The sequence below is a fragment of the Macaca fascicularis genome, chromosome 6 (assembly GCF_037993035.2).
Source record: "Macaca fascicularis isolate 582-1 chromosome 6, T2T-MFA8v1.1".
In the NCBI taxonomy this organism is placed as follows: Eukaryota; Metazoa; Chordata; class Mammalia; order Primates; family Cercopithecidae; genus Macaca; species Macaca fascicularis.
Window position 1 is genome coordinate 127,335,425 of NC_088380.1, and position 23,392 is coordinate 127,358,816.

Sequence of the window (23,392 nt, forward strand, 5' to 3'; positions counted from 1 at the left end):
TCATTTGCTAAAATAGAAAATACTAGAAGAAATTTGTGGAATTTATTATATTTGTTGAACGTTTTGAAACTGCTGAGTTTGCAGGCCTTTGAGATATCCAAAGACTGAACCCTGGTGGCATTTACCTGCCTGCTGGAATCAATCACTTAAGAGTCTCGTTGGGAAGAAGTAAAGTCTATATCCTGTCCAACATCTAGATGCTTTTGGTGTTTTCATTTTGAGCCCAATCCTGCCACCATGTGACAAAGAGCCAACTTCACAGTTGATTAAACTTAGACCTAAGTAAAAGAGGAGGGAGCAATCTCCATATGGAATAAATGGGTTGGAAATGTGTGAAATGAAGGAACTGTCTCCTTACATAAACTATTTTTAAAACAGCCCGTTAACTTTTCCGTTCTTATATATGTATAACAGTGCATATATGGTGGCTATGAGAATAGCCTCCAAGACCTCTGAATGCAGAGTGTAAATGACTGAGGACCCTGATGTTGTACTCTAAAAGCCAGCATTTCAGCAGTGACCACACTGCTGCTCCCAGCCAATGACTGAACAGGGCAGAGACACTAAGGTAGCCCTGTTATGGGAGATGTCAGACTCCCCAATATCCTTGCCAAACTCTCCTTAGAACTGCATTGTCTAAGATACTTCCATTCAATGTTCCTGTCTTCACAACCTTTCTCCTTAACATGGGTGATGACCTGTCTTATGCTCCGATGCCTCTGCCAGCCTTATCTGAGTCCCTGGCCCCTCTGCCTGGTGCCTGTAGTAGCCCTTGACTGATGTGACTTCATGTCATTCCCCCAGTGATAGTAAACGTCTGCTTTTTATTAGTTTAGCGTCCTGGGCCCAAATAATTTTCTTTCCCTTTCTGCAAGGTGAGACAGCTTTTGCTTCTACCCTCTCTCAGAAGCAAAAGATCGTTGCCTGTATCTTACAGGTTGGAGGGTTTCTTGCTAACACACCAGTAAAGGTTCTGCTTTATAAGGAAGAACAGTCTGAGAAGTGGATGGGGTTTTGTGCCTGTGTGCCCAACAGGGCCTCTCTTCCATCTCTTTTCTCCTCTCAGCCTGAGAGGTCTGTGAAAAGGAGGCCATGAGTGAGTACAGATGTTACTGTGTCTGAGACTTCCCAGGATTCTAAATTGTCATAATAGCACATATTCAACCTTTAATTAGTCATCAAAGTTTTAGTTGTTTTCTTTACCCACTCTGATGGTTGCTGCTTTTTTTCCTGTGATTTTCTAAAGGTTGAACAGTTGATGTCTTCTGTATATCCTCAGAGGGCTTGAAACTCTTGACAGTTCAGTTCATTTGGTTGCCTTGTGAGGTCAGGTCTCTGTTGGTCTCAAGAAAAGTTATGATTTTGCAGATGATCTTTTTTTTCTTATTTCAAGATTGGAAGCAATGTTCTCCTACAGCTTTCTACATGTTAAGCAGAAGGGAAGCACTTTCTGATTATTTTAAAACATCAGTTATATTTCTGCATCAGGTTTCGTATTTTATGGGTGGGTATATCAGAGTCAGAAATAGAATGCATATATAAATCATATGTTATGTTCTAGGCATGTGAAATTATGTTATCAAACAGTTGGTCCTCTATGTGATGGTCACTATTCTGTAAATTTATTGACTGAAAACATCAAGCAACAATGGAATGCTCAGTTCAATATCAGTTAAAGCTTCCATAGCAGATTTCCCCTAGACAAAAAGACATTGTTTCTAGTATACTTTGTTTGGGTCATTCTTCAAAACAATTACCTTGTCCTTTCCACCAGGTGGTTGACCAGATTGACACCCTGACCTCTGACCTACAGCTGGAGGATGAGATGACTGACAGCTCCAAAACGGACACGCTGAATAGTAGCTCAAGTGGCACAACAGCCTCCAGCCTAGAGAAGATCAAAGTGCAGGCTAATGCACCGCTTATTAAACCCCCAGCACACCCATCTGCTATCCTCACGGTCCTGAGAAAGCCAAACCCTCCACCACCTCCGCCACGGTTGACACCTGTGAAGTGTGAAGACCTCAAAAGGGTGGTTCCAACTGCCAATCCCGTAAAGACCAATGGCACCCTTCTACGAAATGGAGGCTTACCAGGTGGACCTAACAAAATTCCAAATGGAGATATCTGCTGCATACCCAACAGTAACTTGGACAAGGCTCCAGTTCAGCCTCTGATGCATAGACCTGAAAAAGACAGATGTCCCCAGGCAGGGCCTCGAGAACGAGTTCGGTTCAATGAAAAAGTACAGTACCATGGCTATTGTCCTGACTGTGATACCCGGTATAACATAAAAAACAGGGAGGTCCACTTACACAGCGAACCTGTCCACCCACCAGGAAAGATTCCTCACCAAGGCCCTCCCCTCCCTCCTCCACCCCATCTCCCTCCTTTCCCACTAGAAAATGGGGGAATGGGAATAAGCCACAGTAACAGCTTCCCCCCTGTCAGACCTGCAACTGTGCCTCCTCCCACTGCACCAAAACCACAGAAGACGATCTTGAGGAAATCAACCACTACAACCGTGTGATGTATGCCATTAAAAAAAATGTTTTTTTTTTAATTTTCTATATTATAAACATAAAATAATAAGTAACGAGCACTTTCTACTCAAGCAATAAAAAGCCCAAATATATTAATCCTGCATTCAGCAAAGTGGCATAAAAATCACCTGGTAAGTATGCAGCACATTGCTTATATCCTGGGTATGCATTATTTTAAATGTTGTATCATTAAAAACCTCAGAATGATGAAAAATACGAATGCATTGTTTTTGCAATTGACCTATGACAAACTGTGAACCTGCAGATTTCACCTATTTTGATTTACTATAAGAGCTGGGATTTGATTCATTTTATTTATGCCTAAGTCATCTATGCATTAACATGTCATATTCTTAACTTTGATCTAATGCTTTTTACTAGGAAATTTTAATACTGAAGGACTATTTTATTATTTTTTTCTAAAGATGTTTGTCACTAGTTTTTCATTATTAAATGCTGAGGCCAATACCAAGAAGTTTATTTTCTATATTATACAATTATGAATTACGTGCTCAGCTATATATGTAATAAAATACTTTGGTCTGTGGAAATACTGTTAAATCAATAAACAATAGTAAATAATGACAAAACCAAATGTTCCTCAGAATTAAACTGAAGTAGTGGTTCATTTAATCTCATTTAACATTCCTCAAAATGGGCAGCAAATCTGACAGAGTTTGGAGAAGTTACAGTGAGTGTATATCAGAATTTTCTAAATGCAATATCATATTCCACATCATAAATAGAAATTTACACACTACATATTTTATATTTCCATTTGGTACTTCAAGAGCCTTCTGTCGAACTCTCCCTATGTTGCCAAGCCCTCCTCATACTCAGCATTCTTCCAGGATGGACCCTAAACTATTACATTGAGGCTGTAGGGTGTTTTGCCTCCTGCATTAGCAAACTCTTTGCCTCCTCAAGTGAACCCACATTTACAGGAGAATTATAGGGGGAAATCTGAATGCTTCTGGTATCAGGAGGTGTTCAGCATTGGGCATAAGTTTTTCCCCCTCAGAGTTGAAAGATACCGTGGGCTGTTGCTGTCCTCTAAAAGAAAGAGAAGGAATCTTTCCTTCTAACATCAGCTAAAAATCCTCCTCTTCAGTCTTATCTACCAGCTTAAGAAACTTTACCCATGCGTGGGCCAAATTTAACTTCCAATTGCATTCATTTCAATTGATGAGATATTTTGTCCTGGAGCTGGAAATGAGTTTCTCTCCCCTAGAGTTATGATGAGGACAGGTTCCTGAAAACAAAATTGATTCATTTAGTGGTAAGAGTAGAGGGAGTCATCTTTTGTGGAAATGTAGTTATTGCACAACTTGATACAGAATCCGATGGCTTTTATGAATATTTGGCTTTTGCTCTCAAAATTGTAATCTTTGCACAGGGAGGTAGCCTTCAATCATATTTCTTTCTTGCCTTTTTCAAGCTAGATCATGGTAATTTAAATAGTGTTTTTGACAGCTTCCTATTAAAAATGATTATATATTTTAGATGGAATACAAAAAGAAAATAGGCCTTCTCTTTTGAAGGAACAATCAAATGAGTAAAAAACAGAATGTCATGTTAAATATTTACTCAGCATGCATTATGTTTCATAGATGTTGGACATGAAGATAATGAAAGCAAAATAATCAGACATATAATAATCGGAAAGTTACAAAACATAGATCCATAATCAAGAAAGGCCATAATCTAAAATTTGTTATCTATATTATTAAGAAGTTTAATAGATATGAGCCAGGTAAATAAATAATAGACTTATTAAATACCAAAATAATGTGTTCTTAACTTTTCAATGCATGCATTTAGTCTTGATATAAATAAAGCCAGGGTTTTATCATATTTCTAGGGTTAAATAATTACTTCGTTTCACATGTCTATCAAGAGCTAGACCATTCAATATTATACACAGTTGTAGAAAACATGCAGTTTTCTTTCTTCAATTCATCTTTCGTCTTCCGCCAGTTACTGTGACCTAATAATCAACCTATAGTTTAATACTGTGACACTTTTCGATGTCTGGGATCCAGACCTGATCCCAAGGTAGAGCTTTCTAGCAACGACACATCACCCACAGAACAGATAATTTCCTTGCAATAAAGCAAGATGAATAAATTGAAACATTCAAGTTGGTTGAGTAAAGACATTGAGCCAGATGCCTAGAAACAATCGCAGAGTTCCAAATCCATTTCTCTTTCTCTAAGTATAGGCAAACCTTCTCCATGAAAGACTATATTTTTCTGTGTGATTGGTGACATACACCAAAACTACATTTGTTTTTATTCAACACATAAATAATTAACTACTGGCTTAGAAATCTGAGTTAAATACCATCCCCCAAATGTTATAGTTTTGACCTTGCTAATAAGGACCTTACTCTTTTATGATAGTTTATTCATAATCAACATTTAATGTTAGATTACAGCAGTCTTAGGACTTATTTTGAATTTATTTACTCCATGCTGTTTCATTTTTTATTAATGCGTGGAATATATTGTACCAATATGTTTTCTTGCCCAAGTGATGATATTGCCACATTCATTGGAACTTAGTTATAGTTTTACATATATACAAACTTGTAAAACAGAAAGCAGTTAACATAGAGCATCATAATATTTGCCTGCAAACTTATAATTAAAATGTCATAAGTGGCAGCACAGTTTTTGTAATCAGCCAACATTGCTTTCAAAATGTAAATGTTGAAGTGCAAGCTCTACACATCATCCATTAAATCATCATAAAATAGAGTACATACTTCCTCTTCCTAAAGACCATAAACAGAAATGTTTTCCTCAAATACTTGAGACTGCATTTTGGTAACAATGTGCATTTGAACACTTTTATTTACACATAGTGTTTACCACAGAGCCAGCATTCATACTCCTTTGAAGGTGACGTTTCCACAAAATGTAAAATGGTAATACACTTCTTATGATAATCTCCATTCATACTGTAAAAATAGGGCATATTTCAAAAGGCATGGTACTCATTAATTAAATTGGAATACACTTTTTTTTTTTTTTTTACTTTAGACAAAGATTTTCCCATTTTTGGAGTTTATTGTATTTCTACTGATGAAAGGTGAAAAGAAAATAAAAATTGATCAAAGTTATCTTCCACCTACCAATAGTTGTAGCAGTTGTAAAGGGAAATAAAACACATTTTTAAGGTCATGCTTAAGCCAAATCTAAAAATATCTTCACAAAAATACAAGGGCATACAAAAACAAATTTTTCACTCTTCCAATTTATGTTATTATATCAGTTTCTTCCCTCATTCATTGAATAATTTTGGAAGAAATGAATCTACTATTAGCAGAAGTGGTTTAATTAACCTCAATTATCCTGTGTTTGAATTATAACTGCATCCTAATTATTCAATGAATAAAGGAATACGATACAGTTGATATAGCTTTCTGTGGACAGATGAGCATGACCGGAATAGCAGTTACTCACAGTCTCTGAAACTATACAAGACCTTGAATCTACAAAGTTTAATTATAGCTCTTTCTGGGTGCTCCATGAAGAAAGGTCTGCATTTAGTTCTGCATATAATTGCACAAGGAATGGTGTGATCAAGTCGTGAATCACTGCCTTGACTGAATTTTTTTCCATGGATTGTATGTGACGATGCGATGCTGAGTCTTGTAATTATCCTGATGATTTTGTTTGTTGCTTCTAATTCTCTGTTGGCAGCACATCTTGCTATAACCTATGTTCCAAGTTGTAGCAAAAGATTACATTGCAAGGTATTTTGATGAAACACTGATGATTTCTAAGTGGGGAAATGATTTATGAGCAATAAAGTTCTATAAAAAGCCATATCATGAAAGTAGATAAAGTGCACAGCATCGGACAATTACTAGACATTTTCACAAAATCACATCACATTTTCTGGGTCAATGTGTAGCTATGACACATTTAAATGTTTACAGTAAACATTTTGGAGTTTTCGAATTCTTCAAGTAACATGATTCTGAAATAATGGCAGATGTGATGCTATGATTAAGGCACACAGTAGTATTGAACATAAAACTGCAGTTAGTCTTATCTTCATGGAGTAGCAATTATGAAAGCTGTCATTTCATTTGAAGCACTTGAGTTTATCATTCTGATCTATTGGAGAAAAAACATCCTGAAGTGTAATATAAAGAAGCTTTACAAATAACTCTCTTTTTAAAATATGGTTAAGCTGACATGGGGTATGGAATTGTGTAAGACAAAGGGAAAATAAGGAGGAAATATTGCTTATAATTTATAACTTCTAGACTCATCAAATATAAGTAGACTAATATTAACTTCTTTCTCAAACTTAACATATCTCTAATACTAATACATAACATAGGAATTAGTACACTTATTTACAAACGGAGTAATTCCAGACCTCAGTTTCAATATTCTGCCAAAATTTTCCCCTTGATAAGTGTTGGGCTGGCATTTTGTGCTGCCAGCATGACTCACCATGCTTTTTCTCTCCACAGTATTGCCACTTAATTGTGTTCTTCATAGCCCCAAACTTTGTAAATCTTTCCTTTATTTCGATCAGTTATTTTGACGCTTGAAAGGGGTTACCTAATGTTGTTTTGACATTCTTAATGTGTTTGATCTTTGCAGAATATGAAAGGGATTTCAGGCAATTTAGCTACCATCTAAAATGAACGAGCTGCTGAATAATGCAAGCCTCATTTTCTCATGTATTTTACCAGTGGCTTCACCTTTTAGTTTTTTTCTCTAAGTTCAAAGACTATTATTTTGGATCTTTTCCCTAAGAAGTTCTGATTCCATAGAATTATGCCATTGACCCTGAATTTGTCACTATCATACACTGGTGTTTCACTTGTGAATTTCATCTATTTAACATTGACCCCTAAAGCCAAAAGTAGCAATAGATGTACTCCATGGAACCTCTAAAGAGTGCATTAAAACTCTTTCTAATAAAAGCATTCCTATACCTTTGTTATTAGGCTATGGATATGATTTCCCTGTATTTCATAATGTAATTGTCAATTATCCTAACCACTCAAAGGGATTTTAGACCAGCTAAATAAAACAATGTGTGCCTCAAGTGGGTCAGGGTTCATGGCAGCAAGATACGTGCTATCTAATCCTTATCAAGGGCTTACTTTATTCTAAACACTCTTCTAAGGGTTTTACGTGAATATAAAACATTTCCTCATAACATCATTTTTTCCTTCGACCCGATGTCTTGGACACAATTATTATCCACATTTTACATATGAGAAAACTGCGGTTTTGGAAACTGGTTGCCCACGATCTTAGGGCCAGTAAGTGGTCAAGCGGAATTATAAGGCAGGCAGTCTGCCTCCACAATCCATATTCTTTACTATCTTTCAGCAGCACCTAAAACATCGATCCTGCATTGTGTACAGGTAATCTGTAGAGTTGAAAGTCATCGTTTTCTGGAAATTGCCTTAGAAGGCTGTTGGGAGATATAAGATAGAAAAATAAACGTATTTCTGTGTTAGCCAAGATAGACTAGGCTATATGCTATGGTAACAAATAACTCCAGTATCTCAGAAACATCTGAATTCTTTGTTATGAACTCTGTCAGAGTTCATCCTGAACCTGGGAGAATCTTCAGAGCAGGAGTCTCTCAAATGGTTTATTCATTGGTAAAGACTGTTGACCCTGGGAATCCAACATTCTCATCGAGGATCATCACAACATAGTAAGGGGCAACTGGAGAATCTTATTGATGCTTTTACATCAGTTAAGATTTATGCACCAAAGATTGGTGCTTTGACGCCCTTGCATGTGTCGTTGGCCAAAACTAGTCACATGGCTTTTTTGTAGTCCCCATATGCCCAGAAATGGAAGGAGATCTGCATATGAGTGTGGGCCCAAGTCATAGCCATCGCAGTTTCAAAGGGGTAATTTTTTAGTGTCTGAATATTTTATAGACTCTTGAAGACTTTGTTTTCTTTTTGTATTACCTCATGCTCACTTCATCTCACCATAAACTAGGATGTCATTTTATTTTAAACACAGATACAAATGAATCTACTATAACTCTGCTAAAAGCTTAGCAGGAGGAATTAACAACATTTAGTATGATGAGGATTGAGGGTTTTTTTTTTTACAAATTTTAACAACCATATTTGAATTCTATCTGAGAATAGTCACCAACAGGCATTTTTAAGTTAAACACTTTAGAATTTCATACTAAATTTTCAGTTGGCAAGTTTCTGAATAAATAATCTTTCAATTATAATTAGGTTCCTAAATGAATTGTCCCCCAAATATTACATAAACCTAATTTGAAGATACATACTAATCTCTCCAGAATAGCCAAATAAATATCATGATGTACTACAGAAATTTAGGACCATGATGATGTAAATTATGATATATGTATATATAATATTAATCTGGACTACAATATATTAGGATCAAAATATCGATTTGAAACAGGAAAGTCTGTGTTTGAGTCTCGATCCTCCCAGGTCTTTTTTTTTTTTTTTTTTGAGACGGAGTCTCGCTCTGTCGCCCAGGCTGGAGTGCAGTGGCCAGATCTCAGCTCACTGCAAGCTCCGCCTCCCGGGTTTATGCCAGTCTCCTGCCTCAGCCTCCTGAGTAGCTGGGACTACAGGCGACCGCCACCTCGCCCGACTAGTTTTTTTTGTATTTTTTAGTAGAAACGGGGTTTCACCGTGTTCGCCAGGATGGTCTCGATCTCCTGACCTCGTGATCTGCCCATCTCGGCCTCCCAAAGTGCTGGAATTACAGGCTTCAGCCACCGCGCCTGGCCTTCCTCCCAGATCTTAAGTGCTCCTGAGAGAATTACTCAACCAGGTTTGAAATTTCGTTTAAAGTATAGATAACGGTGCCACTCTTTCTACCTAATGGGACTGTTGGGTCACTAAGTATGTATCTTGAGATTACCAGGACTCCTCCATTACAATGTAATAAACAATATCAACAGAAGGATGCTACAATTACACAAACCCCAGATGAACTTCTAAGGCAATGGGACTACAAGCTTTAGTTCTTTCCTAGACAGCAATGCTGAAATGCAAAATGGATGAGGCAACATGGATATGCAATTTCAGGATTCAACAAGTCTGCAACCTTCAGAGTTATTGAATAGACAGAGCCACTAAATTATTCTATTTCATTCTTTGCAGAGGTCAGAAACATGTCCCAAACTTTTATAATATCTTCTAGATTGGTGCTAACTGGACTATGTATGTTCTCATAGGAAATTATTATTTCCTCAGTGCTTTGCTTTAAATTTTACTGTGTTATTTGCATGGGATAAAAGCTCTTCTGCTAACACAGAATGGGTTACACACATAGTTAAGGTCAGTTGTATTTTCTGTTTATTTACTCAAACTTCAACTCTTTCTCAACCCATGTCTTTCTTGCAGTAACATTTATAGAAATGATATGTATTACCCCTGTTTAATTTTATCTAATCCTTCACAAAGTCTTGGTCCTGTACTCATTCCTCAAATTACGTGGTTTCACACATTTTATTTCTAAATATGTATTTCTCTAGTAACATTAATTGTATATCTTCTATTACCACTCAGTTTCCTAACAATTTCCCCTGCATTCCTCCTCTGAAGGACACCACCCGACAACACGTTGTTATGAGGCCCTAATTACTTAATAAATGTGAAAATTCTAAGAGTAAAACCTTGAACAAATACAAATCATTGTTATTAATTTGTGATACTTCTTACCAAACTATTCGTGTTCTTTGTTAATATGGTGGATTATTTTTTATTTGCCTTAGTTGATGCTAATGATATTGTTTTCATCTTATTTATAAAGTAATCACTTTACTTAGATATTTTTGTAGTTTATATTATCAGGTAAGCCTAATGATTTTCTTAGAACCTTGCCGATTCATTTGTAGAAGTCTCATTTTTGATGGATTATATTTTGTGAATTAGGAAGTCAGCAAATGAACATGATAAAATTCTAAGAAAACTGAACCAAAAAGTATGGTTTATTAAACTGTTTTGACAAGTGTAGCCTAGTTTTAATTACAATAACATGTAATAGCACATGAATAAATGTATTTAGAATATAATTCGTGAAACTAAAGTCTAATACACTAGTAATCTTTGCATCTTCTAAAAATATTCATATAAGAATAAATCATCTTTTGTTTTAAAAAAGTCTAGGTTTATGGTTTAAAACTTAATTTATCAGTGATATTTTAAAAATTCTGACCAAGCATTAACTACTGCTCTGCTTTAATAAAAGTTTGTGATATATCTCAATACATATTACAGTGAAGGGCATTTCAAAAGGACTGAGAACTGGAGTCCTATGGTTACAGTGATTTATGGCTTCACACATTCACCAGTATGAATATTGCCAGTAAAAGTCCAAAAATATCATCTGGAACTATTATTTTCTACCAGTTCAAACCACTCTTTATGACAAAAAAGGAGTATTTGGATTGATTTATTTTATCTTCCTTTAAAAACTTTATAGTTGTATCAAATAATGACTATCTTATGTGATGTTGAAAATACAGTACTGAAGTTCTGAGTTTATAAAACGTTTCTTTTTCTAAGTGGACATATCTATCGGTTATTAGGGAATTAAAATTAGCTCCTCCATATGACTTCTCAGTAATTTTTCTGATTACCTAAACTCCAAATTTCAGCTATAGTTAGCTTTTCAATCTCTCATTTTTTTTAAATCTAAGTAATTTTAACTTTTTGCCATGTCTTCCTTTGTAAAGTCATTCCCAATGACTCTCCTCAGATGGGCTTTTGTTGTCTCCCTTCTGAAAGTTGCATTTGCCACCTGCCTGCTCATTTGACCTCTTGCCTTAGTTTCTACTCCATCCTGCCAATACCCAACAGAGAAAATTTCCTCTCACCATTTCATCTCAATCCAAAAATGTTGATGGTTTAGGACTGTCTGCTATTTAAAATTCTTACCTCTGGGCTTAGCAGTCCTAACGAAAACACCTCAAAGTCTATCTTTATAATCTCCCAATCTAGCGACCCCAAACCTGAGAAGGCTGCTCCACCTGAGTAGTCTAATTACTGTTCCCCTGACATGCCTTGCTGCACCTTTTCCTGGACTTGTGACCCAGCCTGGAATAACTTCGTTTTGTAAGCCTTGCTCTGTAGATTTTCACCATTTATCTGAATCTTATCCTAACTTGTAAAAAAATCTATTCTAGCCATATATATATAAAATCGGGGTGGTGACTCATGCCTGTAATCCCAGCGCACTGGGAGACCGAGGCGGGTGGATCACGGGGTCAGGAGTTCGAGACCAGCCTGGCAAAGATGGTGAAACCGCGTCTTTACTAAAAAAAAAAAAAAAAAAAAAGGCCGGGCGTAGTGGCGGGCACCTGCAGTCCCAGCTGCTCGGGAGGCTGAGGCAGGAGAATGGCATGAACCCGGGAGGCGGAGGTTACAGTGAGCCGAGATCCCGCCACTGCACTCCAGCCGGAGTGACAGAGTGAGTTTCCATCTCAAAAAAACAAAAAACAAAAAAACAAAAAAACCCACAGTGGTATAATGAGTACAACACAGGTAAAAATTCACAAACAAAACAAAAATATATAGAGAAAAAATAATTGGTAATTAAATAAATATAGTTTTGTAGTGTGCATATTTTCTTAAATTAGCACTATTATTAAAGGCAACACTTACCATACCTACTTTTACTAACAAGAAACTATAGGGTAAATAAAGTCGAAGAAATGTAAAATGATTAAATTGAATTCCTTCACTTTATTGACCTCTTAATAGGCTGAATAAACTTGTGAAAACACATGCACAGAAATGTAAGTTTCCTCATTTGAGATAAATTATATTCCTATTTCCTCCAACGAAGTGGTTCTCTAGAGAAGATGAACTGCTACAAAGTGGTGTGTTAGAATCTGAATCTTGGTTCAGAAGAGGTAAGCAAGAAAATTTGAGCTAATGATGTAAAATGCTGTAACATATTCAGAAAGTGCTCAACAAAAAGAAGGAGAGGAAGTGGAAAATGAAATTAAGAAATATACACTCACCACAAAAAATATATGTGAAGTGATGCATATGTTAAATCGCTCAATGTAGCCATTCCACAATGCATACATATTTCAAAACATGTTATACTTGATAAATACATATAAATGTTTTGTCTATTTAAATAAATAAATAAAAATGTTTATGAAAGAAATAAGCAATTAATATATTGTACTTAAAATTTGACCTGAACCAAGAAAATAAAATAAAAGTTAGGCCCTTAAATTAATGCATGAAGATTTAGTTACACTTTTATCACTTAGATTATAATATTTATGTTTACTTTTTTTAAACAAGTTTGAAAGGAAAACAAATTTGAAGATAGTCTCTACTTTGACTGACTTTATGTGGAGAAAAAGTTGCTTTTTCCTCTCAGAAGCAAATAGCTGATAAGAAGGATTTCTGAGACAGGTCCCTTGTATAAATGTTCCCATGAGGATGAGGCTTTTAGTTAGGTTTATATTTAGTCATTCAATTTCATGCATTTAAAGATCCATCTCATGCTAAACTCCATCCCAATCACTATGGTGATGTAGGTGGGACAAGAATGAGTACTCCCTGCTGGCAAATGATCTCCATGTCAGATACAAAGATAAAAATATAAGAGATAAATACAATTTGCAACTGGAATTGTACAGATGGCATTCTCCTTAAACCATCCTAAACCTGTCCACTTTACTGGAATAAACACACAAAGTTATATGAGTTTTCTGCCCAGTGAGAAAATTCTAATAGTTTTAGTATGGTTATGTTCAGCATTTGCATCAAATTTATTTTCTAAGCCTAGTGAACTGAAGCCTCATGTTGTTTCATTTCCTGTGGAGTGCCGTCATGTGCACTGAATACACAGCATTCTTTCTTTTGTGTTTGATGAAATCACTTTGGTAAAGATACAGCTGCCATCCCAATATGTATTTGTTTACTGAATTCATAGAATGAACAATCAGATGTAAAGTGCTTTATTGATTATCTTTTCCTATTCTCATGGCTTTGTCTGTTGCTTTTGTTTAATGTGTTGTTCCTTGCAATGTTTGAAGAGATTGGAGTGAGATTTGAAAATACTATTTTTATGTCTGTGGTTCTCTGTGTGAGAGTTTTCTTATTGATAGTTAAAAAGTGTGACATTTACTTAGCATGCAGTTATAAAGGTTAGTCCTCATAGATTTCCTAATCCATGAAATGAGGAAAGTTATTCTGGATTTCTTATAATTTAAATCCCACATAAATAGCTGCCAATTACATAATATATCCCAATTCTTTGTACACAGAGATGAAATTGGATTTGTCAGTATGTGCTGTCTCTAGGTATTTTGGGAGCTTTTCTGTAATGATTTAGATACTGAAGATACAGCTGGACTTAGGTAGACAAACAGAATTTTGGGCTTTTGTTTCTTTGTTTTTCCATTGTCAAAATTCAAACACAGAAGTTAACATAAGAAGCCTTTCTCTTAAGAGAACACAGGCTCCTTTCTAAACTGTAGAAAAGAGCTCTTTAAAAAAGGGGTATGGAAAACAAAAATTTTGTTGGTGGTGGAGAAGGATAAAAGATCCTTCTAGATTCTGAGCAGATAGTGCTATGAAAAACTGAGTTCCCATCCAATCTGGAATCTTGGAAATGGGCAGAGATGGGTGGAGGGGAGGCCTGGTTTCTATGAGTGTGGGAAACTGACATCATTGGCTTGAGGTTGTTTTCTTCTTTTCCCCCCTTTCCTGGCCTAAGGATGTGTTGCAAACCTGAAAGAATGCAGGGTTTCTATATAAATGTTGTACTATTTGCACCGAAGAGAACACGATTTTATTTTCCAGATGGAGAGATGAGCAAATCTAAGAATATATGTTCTAAAAATTCTTAGCATTTTATGGTATAGAAACTAGAGCACCAATGTACTCAGGAGCATTTTAAAACTCATGAGCCTTATTTCTTTGCTTTCTGTTATATACCAATATGAATCATAATCCTCTCTAAACATCAGAATCACTTGGGAAGCTTCACACCCTGTTTCCCAAGCTGGACCAATTAAATCAGAATCTCTTTATGGTGGCTTCAGACATCAGTAGACTTCAAATGACCCAGGTGATTCTAGTATATCAGCAGAATTAACAATAATTAAATAACACAATACAGAGAATGGCACATCTGTTATTATTTTATCCTAATTGAGACAGCATAGAATCAGTACTTATGAAGCCTATTATGCGTTTTTTTCACCATATGTGTAAAAGACAAGAATGTACTAGAAATTTATATTTTAAAAAGCTTATGTGGAGCATTAAAACCTTTTTTAAATTTAATATAGTATTAAAAAGTAATTCCTGGGCTAGAGATCCATTTAAGATTAGTTTAGAGTGGGAAGTATATGACTTCCATGCATTACTTTAACACTTAAAGTTTCTGTGATTCACTGGCTCAGTGTCCATTGTAAAAAAACGAGAATACATTTCAACAATAAATTGTTAAAAAGAGTGAAGTCTTAATATTTTGCATTCAAAGAATATTGCTTAGGTATCAGTAATGTGCTTAGGTATCAGTAATTCTGAAATGATTATGTATATATAATGTTATGTTAATTATATGAAAATTATTCATTTATAGCTTTTATTCAGATATTCTGATGGTGCAGTTAAGCTAAACTATCCAATAAAATATCCCAACATTGTCAGAAATGTTATATTCTTCATGATATCCCTCAAATTTTTTCTATATATCATGTTGACAAATTATAATAAGCATATATATCTTAGTATGTTCCACATGTGCTTTTAAAAACTTTATCTGTTCATCTTTTAAATTTTTATTCTAGGGAAATAGAAGTCAATTTTCAGTGTTCAGGAAAATGATATTCTTCAATATCAAATATCCAAATGATATTTTCTGTTCATTATGTTTTTTCTTTATAATCAGCTTATATTTTCCACACTGGCTTTAACAAAATTTTAATTTTAATTTATTCTCATGTTTTTGTGGTCTCTAGCTAAGGCAATAAAAGTCATTTTCTGACATTCAGGATATAAGTTAATAACAACAACATTATAATCATTATGATCATTATGTATATTTGAATGTATAGTTAATACGAAAGATAGCAATAAGTATAAACAATTCACAGTGCTCTTCTCTGACTCTGTAGTAATTATTGGTAGAAATAAATATTGTCAGTTAATAAACTTGAACTGGAGCCTGGTACAGGATGATGTGGATAGAAAAAAAATTGTAACACATGAGAGCCTAAAAAATATGAATTATTCTAACAGCAAAGATCTTGGTACATCACTAGTTGCTTATTGCATAACAGAAAATGAACCTCTGAAAAAACACATTTACTCAAAAATTCACATTGTATCTTTCATCATTGTGCTTTAACAGTCATATAACGAAGTTCAGAGACATGTAGTCTAATTAAACGGGTACAAAAATGGCTTCCAATGGCCTTACAGATGATCCCAGTAAATAATAACGAGAAAGACACCACATTAATGAAAATGACAATTTTATTCTTTTGTGCTCAAAGAACTACTTGAAAGAAGGGTTTCTCTGGTTTAACTCTGTATTACCTTTAGATTAAGATGGACTTCGCGATTTTACATTTGATGGCTGCTAAGCAAGTCATCACCATGCCTCCTGATGTAATGACATGTAGATATTCTTACCTCTTGATTTTTGTCAGTTCCTAGAGAAGAAACTAGCAGTTTGACTTTGGGGACATATTTTCACTCTCTGCTTGAAATTTATGTTAATATTTGAGCTGAAGACCTTTTGCTTTCTCTGGCCAGGTTGCAGCCGTCAAAGTCCCGTCATTGTTATTGGCGTTAATGTGCACACCATTCAGGCCGGCTCGGTGGATAGAAATAGAACTTGCTGATATGCTCCTTCAGCCTGTTTCTTCATTTAACAAAACAGCAAACACACAAGGAATTTTTTTTTAAGTTGTTCAACTGCCATATCACACCATTTTACCTGATCTTTGAAAAGAGACATTTTGTGTTTTCAAGGATCTCCATTCAGAGAATTCTGTGGTTCGAAAGAGAGGGGTCTGAGAAAAAGTAACATTTATTAAGCAACCATTTTATGCAATGTGGAGTATTTTACATATGCTACTTTAATTCCCATAACAACTCTTTTCAAATAAAAATTGCATAGGACAGGTTAAACAGACAAGAAAGATTTTATTCAAACGGTGTCAAGATAAGATTAGTTCAATAAGGAAGAAAGATTGAACTCAACTTCATGGAGACAAAAGACAGGCTGTTTTTGCCGCTGCTGTAAGCTATTGTGGGAAGAAGGTTGGTCAATGTGATTAGGCCATCTGTGTTTGCTAATGACCACTTATCAAAGTTAAGCTCTTACCCTCTGATAGACACTGGGATATAGGGAGTTTATATATAGGGACACTATCTTTTTTGATGATTACATTTCAGAGGAATGGTTCCCAGATTGAGAAAGATCTTCCTAGGTTGTAAAACTGGAAAGAGGCTGGGAGAAAAATTACATCTCAAAGGAGCAAGGAAAATCTACAATTGAAGGGTTTCTAGACTAAATGCTCTAAGAAAAGGGATGTCAGAGGCTTGTAGTCTTATTTAACATTTAGAAGAGCTTAGGGGACTGTGAAGGCCATCGTGTTCACCATTAAAGTTACTTACTAAGAGCCTGAGGCTTGGAGGTTTTACTTTTGCTTGCCCTAGTCTCCCAGCTATTACGGGACGGAGTAGAACCATGACCGTAATTCTGATATGCTCCAAAGCTTGTGACCTTACCAATACACTTCAGGCTTACAAAAGTCCTCCATGGGAGGAGAACGCTGACCCAAATAGGAGGGATTGTCACATATTGGGTCCCGAAACTCTTCTAGATACTTTTGGAAAAATAAACTTCTCTCTAAGGAAGTTCTGTTCATTTAAAACTATTGTAAGCTACATGTTCTATGGCTTTCAACAACTGGAATGTTTCACTGACTTAAAAACAGATGACACTTTAAAGGAGGAAGAGCCATATAATCTGCCTGACTGTTATGTTCCATGTTTTTAATAATGGTTTCTTACAGACAGCACATGAGTCTCTTAGGATATTTATGACATAGCTCTAGGAAATTTCCATTTACCCTCTTAAATGAAAATTTATTCTGCACTACTCAAGAGTTAAGACACTATTCTTGATAGGTGAAGAAGAAAATAACAATTAAAGACAATTATTTCAATTGTTAGTAAAGAGAATTTCTTTTATTAAAACCTTAAGGGAAACACGCTATGAAAAAGTTGCCAGGTGCTCTGAAGGGGCAATTCTCTTGCATATGAGGATGAGGCTTGTCAGCTGGGAAAACATCCTGGGATCAGATCCAGGTGGTGGGCTGTAAACCAATGGCCTAGTGAGACAGAAGTCTTCATCTCATTTAATTACTGTTTAGCTTTTAGCTTCTGAGAATGAAAAAAAAAAAAAGTATATATTTTCTCTGTACAGGATCAGTGTACATGAAAAGATAAATATTTTCACCATAATAATTTGTCTTGATTTTTAATGTAACAAATTATAACTATCTAATTTGTCAGTATTTCTGACAGTGAAAACACCTTTCTCATCCCAGTTAAATCTCCTAAATTTAGTAGCCTTCAGGGTTGTACATTTGCCTTTCCCAGTCATGCATTTACTATAAAGTAGTCAATGTTGTTCATTACTCCTGCTCTTTATCTTAGGTTACATGAAAGACAAAAGTTCCTCTTCGTGGTAATGAATTTATCAAAAACTTTTAAAGTTAAATCAAATGCTCTAGTTATGGCTAGCAGTTATTTATCTCAACTTTTCAACAGAGTGGTGATTAGTTGCTTTTATTCTCTTTTTATAAAAGCAGTAATGAGCTCCTGGTTGGATTTTAATTGTCAGGAAATTATTTCCTTAGGATATCTTGCATGAAATTACCTCAAAACATCTTTACTTGAATATGTGAATATTCCAGTAAACGTCAGACAGGAAAAGCTAAAAATGTTATTAATGTTGAGGAAATAAAAGGGAAAGTGTAAAGGAGACACTTGTAATTTTATGAAGTAAGTGTACAAAGCAATTATCAAATTATGTAAACATTAAAGAAAGATATTCGTGGATTAAGTATGTCAGTTTCAGAACCCAATCCTACCAAAGGAGACCAGAATTAAACTAAGTGTACATGCACAACTTAAATTTTTTTAAGAGTTTGTGGAAATAGAGAGCAGAGTTAAAGAAGGTTCCTGAGCATTATTAAATGCATTTAGTTTAAATTAGCACTTGGTTATGGTGGAATCCCTGGGCCATTCTTAATTGATCATCTACAAATGATGCCAAAACTTGCAGGAAGTCTCTGCAGGAAAGAGTTTTATTGTTTGTTCAAAATATGTTCTGAATTTATCTTTACTCTTTGGCACATTCTTTTTATTTATGATAATGATGATGATGATGATGATGATGATGAGACAGAATCTTGCTCTGTTGCCCAGGCTGGAGTGCAGTGGCGCGATCTTGGCTCACTGCAAGCTCCACCTCTCGGGTTCCCGCCATTCTCCTGCCTCAGGCTCCCGAGTAGCTGGGACTACAGGCGCCCGCCACCACGCCCAGCTAATTTTTGTATTTTTAGTAGAGACGGGGTTTCACCGTGTTAGCTAGGACGGTCTCGATCTCCTGACCTCCTGATCCACCCGCCTCCGCCTCCCAAAGTGCTGGGATTACAGGCGTGAGCCACCGTGCCCGGCCTGGAACATTCTTTTTAAAAATTCTTATAATTATATGTAATTTTATATATTATGGGCTCTTTCTGGAAAAAAAAATGAAAGAAACAGTTTTATTAACATGAAACACCAGATAAAATCCCTTGATCTTAGCATAATATTTTTAAACCAAACAACGGCTTGATTTAAACAGTATTTATTCTGGTGATGGTTTGTTTTTAAACTCAAAGTGGCCTGGTACAAGTTGATGGTATTTGAGGGTTTTGCACTGGTAAAATGCTTGTGCTTATAGAAGCAAATACCAATTGAGAAATACCATGGCTATCTTGAAATAAGGATACTGTTTCTACCATGATTATGGAGTCTGAATTATAGGCACCTCCAAACACAGTCCTACAATCAACAAGTTCTTTCCAATGAAGTTCTTTCAATCTGTATTTTGGAAGGGTTACAATTTATGTTTCCCTGTACAGTGTTTTTCTCTCAGGTTAATGTTAATTGTAAGCGTTCCAAAATATAGTTTTTAAGATGCAATTAAGCTTCTTAATTTTATTTTGCAATGTTATTTTTAAAAAAACAATTATATGGATACACATTAGTTGTTCATATTTATGGTGTACATGTGACATTTTGATATAAGCATGTAATATGAGATGATCAAATCTAGGTAATTGTGATATTCATCACCTCAAACATTTATCATTTCTTCATGTTGTGACCATTCTAGATCTTCTAGTTTTTTGAAATATACAATGAATTATTGTTAACTATAGTCTCCTCTTAGTCTATCAAACACTAGATCTTATTCTTTCTATCTAGCTATATTTTTGTACCCGTTAACCAAACCCTCTTCCTCCCTACTCTTTATTACCCTTCCCAGCCTCTGGTAACCAACATTTCACTCTCTGCCTTCATGGGATCAGGTTTTTTTCAGCTCTCACCTATGAGTGAGAACATGGGATAGTTGTCTTTCTGTGTGTGATTTATTTCACTTGACATAATAACCTCCAGCTTCATCCATGTTGCTTTAAATGACAGGATTTCATTCTTTTTATTGCTCAATAATATTCCCTTGTATTTAAATATCACATTTTCTTTTTCAGTTTATCCATGATGGGCACTTAGGTTGATTCCATATCTTGGATATTGTGAGCTGCAATAAACACAGGAGCGTAGATATGTCTTCAATATATTGATTTCCTATCTTTTGGATATATAACCAGCAGTGAGATTGCTGGATCATGTGGTAGTTCTACTTTTCGTTTTTTGAGGCTTCTCCATACTGTTTTTCATGATGGCTGCACAAATTTACATTCCTAACAACAGTATATGAGCTTTCCCCTTTTTCCGTATCCTGGCCAGCATTTGTTATTTTCTGTCTGTTTGATAAAAGTCATTTTGACTTGGATGAAATGATATCTTTTTATCATGTGAATTTCCCTGATGATTTTACATTTCTCTTGATGATTAGTGATGTTTAGCATCATAGCTCTAGTGGTACAATCGGCTGGTGCACAGTACATACAAGGCTTTTTAAAAAAATCATCATTTTAGTGGGAGGAAAGGGGAGGATCTCAAAGTTGTTATTGGTTACTGAAAACCTCATAGGCTCTAGCTACTCTTCCCATAATATCCAGTGGAAAAAAAAATACTCATTATGGAGGCATGCGAACAGCAGGAAAGTTTATAGACCCTCTAAAAGGATTAAAATTAGAAATATTTTTAAAAATTTTAGCCAGCTTGTCTGAACTACCACATGCATGGTAGCTCACCGACCTCACTCCAAGTTACACTCTAGTCTGTTATTACAGATGTCTCTATAGAACTTATTGCTGCTGTATTAGTTATCTATTGCTGCTGTAACAAGTATGACAAGATTGGTGGCTTAAAAGGGCACAAATGTATTATTATTATTATTTTTAAAATTCAGCCCCATGGTGATTGTTAGAAATTGCCAGTGTCAAATATCAGACTTCAAGTCATCATGGTGAGATATTGAGAAAAGTTTTCGATTAGCAAGAATCATACCTTGGATAAACCTCAGTGGGTATAATACTGCCTCTTTGTGAAGTTTGTATTATAATTCTTATACGCAGAAGTCTAAAATGGGTTTCACTGGACTAAAATAAAAGAATTGATAGGGCTATGGTCCTTTGTGGAGAATCCACTCCCTTTTTTTTTTCCCCAGCTTCTAATGGCAACCTGCATTCCTTGGCCCTTGGTCTGTTCCTCCATCTTCAAAGGCAGCAAAAGACTGGTTAAGTCTTTCTCACATTGTATCACTCTGACTCTGGGTCTTCTGCCTTCCTCTTCAACATTTAAAATTCTCTTGTTATATTGGTCTCATTGGATAATGCAGAAAAAATTTTTTCCCATCTCAAGGTTAGTAGATTAGCAACTTTTATTTCATCTGCAATTTTAATTCCCCTTTGCCATATAACAGCATATTCATGGATTATGGGGATTAGAATGTGGGCATCTTTGGAGAGCCATCATTCTGCCTAACACAACTACAATTGTTTAACTTCTAGTTTACTTGTTTTTTTTTCTGTTTTCTCCCACCAGAGTATAGACTCAGTGTAGAGTCGTAATCATGTCTGTCTCTTTCATTTTCTCCTGATTGATTGGATGAAGACCAAATAGAGGAATGAAAACAATATGAGGTGTCTAATGTGCTGTTTTCTATGATTTTAGCTTGCCAGATTAATACTACTACTCTATGCTGATTAAGAACTATCTGAGATTTACCCAAAGGTTCAGCAGAAGGATATTAATCAGTATGTCACTTTATTACTCATAAAATTTAGATATGTGATCTGGGCCATATAGTCCTATAGATACATCTTTCCTGGATTGGACCCACTTGGCCACCAGTTCTGAAGCTGCCTGAAGCTGTGCTGGACAAAATCCTGCTTTTATTATAGATTCAAGCCTTGTAGCGCATAAGAGATAGTCCACGAGAGAGTCTATGATCTGCAAAGGGGAGGGCTTAAGCCAAGAATGATCTTCCTTTCTTCCAAATTCACCAGATATCTTGCACTTGTCTTTACAGGGAGGGATAAGGGATTTACAGAGAGAGGCCAGGAATGTTACTCTATGGAGCCCCTCCCATGGACATTTGAAGTGAGAGGAAGGGCAGTTATTATGTTAGCCTTAATTTGACCACCTGTGTATTATATTTTTCCTCTAATTAACAAGTTTCTGATTCTATGTTGTTAGTGCTCTGTATATCACTAATGGCAGGGCTAAATTCAGACTTTTTTATCACATAAATTTGAGGTATACAACATGATGTTTTGGTATACGTATACATAGTGAAATGCTTACTACATGTAAGCAATTTTACATATCCATCACCTTCTGTAGTTACCTCTTTTGTGCGTGGTAAGATAACTTAAAATCTACTCTTTAGCAAATTTTCAATATACAATAAAAAATATGCAATAATACAATACTATTAACTATGGTTTTCCTATTGTACATCAGATCTCTAGACTTATTTATTCTACATAAATGCAAGTTTGTACCCTTTGACCTACATCTATACATATCTTCCCCACTGTTGTACAATTTCTATGTATTTGACTTTTTCTCTTCTTTCTTTCATTTTATTTTTTAGATTCCACATATAAGTAGGACTATGCACAGCAAAGGAAGTAATTAACAAAATGAAAGGGAGCCCTACAAATTGGGAAAAATATTTGTGAACTATATATCTAATACAGGTATATACATATATGTTTAATATTCAAAATACATAAGAAACACAATTCAATAGTAAAAGAAAAAAAATCCAATTTTAAAATGGGGAAAGGATCTGAATTAACATTTTTTCCAAAGAAGACCTACAAATGACAGATATATGAAAAGGTGCTCAACATCACTAATCTTCACTAATATTTAGGGAAATGCAAATCAAAACCACAATGAGTTATCATTTTGTACTTGTTAGCTGCTATTATCAGAAAGTCAATTGATAAGTGTTGGCAAGAGTACTGAGAAAAGGGAACCCTTGCACACTGTTGATAGGAATATAAATTGGTACAGCCATTATCGGAGACAATATAGAGGTTTCTTAAAAAGTTAAAAATAGAACGGCCACATGACCTAGCATATACATATACAACCAAAGGAAATAAAA

At 35.3% G+C, this 23,392-nt stretch overlaps 1 protein-coding gene and 1 non-coding gene across 6 annotated transcripts in view; one reads left to right on the plus strand and one right to left on the minus strand.

Moving 5' to 3' along the window:
- Positions 1-23,392, plus strand: part of PRR16 (proline rich 16) — a 311,330-nt gene that overhangs the window by 210,927 nt on the left and 77,011 nt on the right. For 3 of the 5 annotated variants that reach the window (XR_012414584.1, XR_278169.5, XR_012414583.1), the window contains one exon: positions 1,775-2,674. Coding sequence is in view for 2 of the 5 variants with exons in the window: in XM_073995165.1 (XP_073851266.1) it covers positions 1,775-2,530 (756 nt within the window). In the remaining 3 variants the exon portion in view is untranslated. Of the gene's footprint in view, positions 1-1,774; positions 3,134-23,392 lie in introns of those variants that run through there. The other 2 variants (XM_073995165.1, XM_005557597.5) reach the window with 1 other exon arrangement.
- LOC123574337 (U4 spliceosomal RNA) lies at positions 21,181-21,324 on the minus strand. Its single transcript, XR_006699205.1, has one exon. It is a non-coding gene; the product is annotated as a U4 spliceosomal RNA (small nuclear RNA).